Raw genomic sequence first — 6,813 nt, forward strand, 5'->3', positions numbered from 1 at the left:
CTGATGCTGCCTGACCTGCTGTGTTCCTCCAGCTCCACACTGCATTGACCCTGACTCCAGCATCTGCAGTTCTTGCTATCTCTGAGTAACCCTCTTCACTGTCTACTACACCACCAATTTTTGTGTCTTCTGTAAACCTACTAAATATTCCTCCTGTATTCACATCCAAATCATTTATATAAATGATGAAAAGCAGTGGACCTAACACCGATCCTTGTGGCACACTGCTGGTCACAGGCCTCCAGTCCAAAAAACACCCTCTATCTCCTACCTTCAAGCCAATTTTATATCCAAATGGCTAGCTCTCCTTGTATTCCATTCGATCTAACCTTGTTTCACCATATGAGTATTGCCAGCCTGCGCCGCATTCAAAAATGCCTCATGACCCTGCTGGATATTTTATATCATACTGACAAAATGCGTTAGTTATTTACAATAGCTGACATAGGAGTCATGGTTTAGCTGCAAAAAGAGTATTGAACATCACCTGCTGTTAGTTAGACTTCCCGTGCACAGACTGCTCTTAAAATTGTTTGTGTGACAAGTCGCTGAATGTGCAAGCTGAAAAACAGTCAGGGAAACCAGCAGCTGGTAAAGGGCAGTTTATTGTGCATCTACTTAATCAAGAATTATAACAGCACCAGGACTGAGGAGGAAGTGTAACTTAGAGCAGGTGCATGTGAAATCAGGCAGAGAGGGTGAAATAAAGAGAAGGAAAGAGTTCTGTTCAAACATCATTAGCTTGAAACGTAAACTCTGCTGTCTCATTCAGAGACGCTGTCAGACAAGCTGAATATTTGCAGAATTTTCTAGTTTTAATTCCAGGATGTGTCTTTAGGAGGGAAACACAAATTGCTTTAAGGCAGGTAAAAGAAACAGAAATGAAATGGCATTTTTAAAATCTCCATTAATTAAAACCTGAAGGAAATCAGATTGGCATGCCTGGTCGGCGTGGATAGGTTGGACTGAAGGGTCCGTTCCTGTGCTGTATGACTCTCTCTCTGACTCCATGTTTGTACCAGTTAGTTCTCAGTGCCAGAGAGGTTGATGAGTAGTGATTACTTTGGAGATGTTATTTAGTTATCCTTGGGGTGGCACAGTGGCTCAAAGGTTAGCACTACTGCCTCACAGCAGGGACCCAGGTTCGATTCCACCCTCGGATGACTTTCTGTGTGGAGTTTGCACGTTCTCTCTGTGTCTGCGTGGGTTCCCAATGGGTGCTGCAGTTTCCTCCCATAGTCCAAAGGTGTAGAGGTTAGGTGGATTAGCCACGATAAATTCTCCTGTAGCATCCACAGATATGCAGGCTGGGTAGGTTAGCCCTGGGAAATGCATTGGGTCTGGGTGGGATGGTACAGACTTGGTGATCTGAATGGCCTTTTTTGTACCTTAGGGATTCTATCCAGATGCGTTGTAACATCTGGAGCAGGTGGGACTTGAACTCAGGATTCAAACTCAGAGGTAGGGTAACTATCCTGCAAAAGCCTCGTGTCACTTGATTAAAAGGGTACTTGGTGAAGCTTTATCTTTTCCTGGTGTGTTTAGTTTACATCAACTGTATAAATACAGAGACTTCACTTGATGCATTTCAACAACAAGGCACAGGGTGAGATGGTATTTTTCTGAGATTATTAACTATCAAGGAACACAGCAGAAAAGATAGCTTGATAATTGTTTCTTTGAAAATTCATCATAGTGACAGAAGCCGAATTATACAAATATCACAAGTCATCATAAATGATAACATAGATCATTAAAGTAGAAATAAGTGTGGAAAACCTTGGACGAGTTGGACCAAAGGGTCTGTTTCTGTATTGTATGACTCTAAATCAGACAGCAGGTTTTAGATGTTTGATTTTAAATACATTTCTGCCGTTCATCTGAAGTTGCTGTACCATTAACACATCATTTGCAATAAGTGCCATTAGTCACACCATTGTTGTGACTAAGTGATGAACAACTTGCGTATCCCCTTTGAGTGAGAAAGGCCGTGGCTGTTCCTTACCTCCAACAGAACGATGCTGACTGCTCCAAGCACACTGATAATCTCACCCACTAATCGCACATGGTCTTCATAAGTTACATAGCTTTCCTGCCGGAATGGGTAGAAATGGTAGAGGTTTATGCAGTGACAGCTTTCGCGTCTCAGAAATATTTTTGTTGTGATAATAGTTACAATAGCTTAGGCAGACTTACAGGGGGAAATGAAACTGACTGGGCACTCCAATCATTAATAAGATACAGTCATTGAAGAATCATGGGTCAGGAGGAGGCCATTCAGCCTATCCTGTCTGCACTAGTTCTCCAAATGAGCATCATAGCTTTGTGCCAAGACATTAATGCTTGGAACAGATAGTTGCCATACTAGATTTCTTCTTTTTTTTAAGGAATGTGTCCATTATTGGCAAGGCCACTCTTTGTTTCCCATTCTTATACACCCTTCAGAAGATAAAGGAGGGGATTATCCACAATCCGTCTCCTGCTGCAGCTCAGAATTTTTGGCTTTTAGCAAATCTCTGGAATCTCCCTCATTCACCATGCGTGTACCACTGTTTGAACATTACAATCATCACAGCCAAAACAATTTTGTTCCCATATAACGTCAATACCGAACAATCATTAGTGATGTCCACTTATAACAATGCCCTCATAGTGAGGCAAGTGGTTTGTAATCACTGCTGTTGGGGTTAACTAATCTGATGGGTGGGGATGGAAGAATGGCTGTTCCTTCTCAACAGCCCCCTAGTATACATCGTACAGATTGGCCAAGACTCTCCATCTTATTATCAGTTTCAGAATCCTCTTCCACTGGTCTCAAGTATATATCTGGAAATAGGGACATTTCAACGGAAAGACTACCATGGTACTGGTGAAGCAATATAACGAGGGGCCTTTGAACATTTAACAAAGCTTTTCTGGATTTGGTTTGCCCAGCCTGATTGCGCTGAGCTCTCGTGTCGAGGAAATATAAATCATCTATCTGACACTCTGCTGCTGCCATGTTTTGCCATGTGGGCAATCAGGATGTCATTACAGAGTACATGAAACAGTTAATATCTTTCACATCTTCCTCTTTGTAACCTGTCAGTGTAATTCTTTCTTTCCCTCACTCTGTCTATCTCTGTTGCATCCATGTAACCCATTGTTCCTCAGTGCGTACCTCTATACAGCCCAGCATTCCCTGTTGTGTACCTCCATAGAGCCCATGGTTCCCCAGTAAGTGTATCTAGACCTCATACTGTTCCCAATGTAAACATTTATATAACTCACTGTTCCTCAATGCATACCTCTAAATAGCCCATTATTACACAGTGTCTACATGTATACAGTCTATTAACCCACTGTTCCCCACGTGTCCCTGTACATAACCTGTACACAACCCATTGTTCCCCATTGTGTCCCTACACACAACCTGTATACAAGCCACTGTTTCCCATTGCGTCCCTGTACTGTACACAACCCATTGTTCCCTATTGTGTCCCTGTATACAACCCATTGTTCCCCATCGTGTCCCTATATACAACCCAATGTTCCCCGTTGTGTCCCTGTATACAACCCATTGTTCCCCATCGTGTCCCTGTATAAAACCCATTGTTCCCCATTGTGTCCCTACACACAACTGGTACACAACACATTTTTTCTCATTGTGTCCCTGCATAAAACCCATTGTTCCCCATCGTGTCCCTGTATACAACCCATTGTTCCCCATTGTGCCCTGTATACAACCCATTGTTCCCCATCGTGTCCCTGTATACAACTCACTGTTCCCCATCGTGTCCCTGTATACAACCCATTGTTCCCCCTTGTGCCCCTGTATACAACGCATTTTTCCCCATGTGTCCCTGTATACAGCCCACTGTTCCTCATGTATTCCTGTATGTATCCTATTGTTCCCCAGTGTGTCCCTGTATATATCTCATTGTTCACCAGTATGTCCCTGTATACAGTCCACTGTTCCCCAGTGTGTCCCTGTATACAGCCCACTGTTCCCCAGTGTGTCAAAGAACAAGAACAAAGAACAAAGAAAATTACAGCACAGAAAACAGGCCCTTCGGCCCTCCAAGCCTGCACTGATCCAGATCCTCTATCTAAACCTGTCACCTATTTTCCAAGGATCTGTATCCCTCTGCTCCCTGCCCATTCATGTATCTGTCTAGATACATCTTAAATGATGCTATCGTGCCCACCTCTACCACCTCTGCTGGCAACACGTTCCAGGCACCCACAACCCTCTGCGTAAAGAACTTTCCAAACATATCTCCCTTAAACTTTTCCCCTCTCACCTTGAAATCGTGAGCCCTAGTAATTGAGTCCCGCACTCTGGGAAAAAGTTTCTTGCTATCCACCCTGTCTATACCTGTCATGATTTTGTAGACCTCAGTCAGGTCCCCCCTCAACCTCCATCTTTCTAATGTAAATAATCCTAATCTACTCAACCTTTCTTCATAGCTAGTGCCCTCCATACCAGGCAACATCCTGGTGAACCTCCTCTGCACCCTCTCCAAAGCATCCACATCCTTTTGGTAATGTGGCGACCAGAACTGTACGCAGTATTCCAAATATGGTTGAACCAAAGTCCTATACAACTGTAACATGACCTGCCAACTCTTGTACTCAATACCCCGTCCGATGAATGAAAGCATGCCGTATGCCTTCTTGACCACTCTATCCACCTGCGTTGCCACCATCAGGGTACAATGGACCTGAACACCCAGATCTCTCTGTGCATCAATTTTCCCCAGGACTTTTCCATTTACCGTATAGTTCGCTCTTGAATTGGATCTTCCAAAATGCATCACCTCGTATTTGCCTGGATTGAATTCCATCTGCCATTTCTCCGCCCAACTCTCCAATCTATCTATATTTTGCTGCATTCTCCGACAGTCCCTTTCACTATCTGCTACTCCACCAATCTTAGTGTCATCTGCAAACTTGCTAATCAGACCATCTATACCTTCCTCCAGATCATTTATGTATATCACAAACAACAGTGGTCCCAACACGGATCCCTGTGGAACACCACTGGTCACAGTTCTCCATTTTGAGAAACTCCCTTCCACCACAACTCTCTGTCTCCTGTTGCCCAGCCAGTTCTCTATCCATCTAGCTAGTACACCCTGGACCCCATGCGACTTCACTTTCTCCATCAGCCTACCATGGGGAACCTTATCAAACACCTTATTGAAGTCCATGTATATGACACCTACAGCCCTTCTCTCATCTATCAACTTTGTCACTTCCTCAAAGAATTCTATCAAGTTGGTAAGACATGACCTTCCCTGCACAAAACCATGCTGCCTATCACTAATAAGCCCATTTTCTTTCAAATGTAAATCGATCCTATCCCTCAGTATCTTCTCCAGCAGCTTCCCCACCACTGACGTCAGGCTCACCGGTCTATAATTACCTGGATTATCCTTGCTACCCTCCTTAAACAAGGGGACAACATTAGCAATTCTCCAGTCCTCTGGGACCTCACCCGTGCTCAAGGATGCTGCAAAGATATCTGTTAAGGCCCCAGCTATTTCCTCTCTCGCTTCCCTCAGTAACCTGGGATAGATCCCATCGGACCTGGGGACTTGTCCACCCTAATGCGTTTTAGAATACACAACACTTCCCCCCTCCTTATGCCAACTTGACCTAGAGTAATCAAACATCTATCCCTAACCTCAACATCTGTCATATCTCTCTCCTTGGTGAATACCAACGCAAAGTACTCATTAAGAATCGCACTCATTTTCTCTGCCTCCTCGCATAACTTCCCTCCTTTGTCCTTCTCTAGTTGCCCTCTTGCTACTTATGTACGAATAAAAGGCTTTGGGATTTTCCTTAAGGTCCCCAGGGTGTCGCTGTATACAACCCACTGTTCCCCAGTGTGGCCCCGTATACATCTCACTGTTCCCCAGGGTGTCCCTGTATGCAGCCCACTGTTCCCCAGGGTGTCCCTGTATACATCTCACTGTTCCCCATGGTGTCCCCGTATATATCTCACTGTTCCCCAGGGTGTCCCCGTATATATCTCACTGTTCCCCAGTATGTCCCTGTATACAGCCCACTGTTCCCCATGGTGTCCCTGTATACAGCCCACTATTCCCCAGTGTGCCCCCGTATATATCTCACTGTTCCCCTATGTGTCCCCGTATATATCTCACCGTTCCCCAGTGTGTCCCTGTATATATCTCACTGTTCCCCAGTGTGTCCCCGTATATATCTCACTGTTCCCCAGTGTGTCCCTGTATATATATATCACTGTTCCCCAGGGTGTTGCTGTATACAGCCCACTGTCCCCCAGTGTGTCCCTGTATACATCTCACTGTTCCCCAGGGTGTCGCTGTATACAACCCACTGATCTGCAGTGTGCATTGTTATATAACCAGCATTACACATGTACTCTATATAACCCTCTGCCCCCCAGTATGTACTCTATAATAACCCACTGCCTCAAGTGTGTGCTCTATATAACCCACTGCCCCCCCAATGTGTACTCTATATAACCCACTGCCCCCCAGTGTGTACTCTATATAACCTGCTGTCCCACAGTGTGTGCTCTATATAACTCACTTGCCCCTTAGTGTGTACTCTATATAATCCACTGTTCCCTCTTGTGTGTACTCTATATAACCCACAGTCCCCCAGTATGTCCTCTACATAACCTTTTGTCCCCCAGTGTTTACTCTATATAACCCACTGCCCCCCAATGTGTACACTATATAACCTGCTGTCCCACAATATGTACTTTGTATAACCCGCTGTCTCCCAGTGTGTGCTCTGTATAACCCACTGTCCCCCAGTGTGTGCTCTATATAACCCACT

General features: G+C 44.7%; 1 protein-coding gene across 6 annotated transcripts in view; it reads right to left on the reverse strand.

Moving 5' to 3' along the window:
- The window catches only part of LOC109923836 (transient receptor potential cation channel subfamily V member 6-like), a 58,522-nt gene that overhangs the window by 26,227 nt on the left and 25,482 nt on the right, over nt 1-6,813 (reverse strand). For all 6 annotated transcript variants that reach the window (XM_048610983.1, XM_048610987.1, XM_048610988.1 and 3 more), the window contains one exon: nt 2,006-2,092. In XM_048610983.1, coding sequence (XP_048466940.1) covers nt 2,006-2,092 — 87 coding nt within the window. The remainder of the gene's footprint in view (nt 1-2,005; nt 2,093-6,813) is intronic.

The sequence above is a fragment of the Rhincodon typus genome, chromosome 23 (genome assembly GCF_021869965.1).
Source record: "Rhincodon typus isolate 14 chromosome 23, sRhiTyp1.1, whole genome shotgun sequence".
Taxonomy (NCBI): domain Eukaryota; kingdom Metazoa; phylum Chordata; class Chondrichthyes; order Orectolobiformes; family Rhincodontidae; genus Rhincodon; species Rhincodon typus.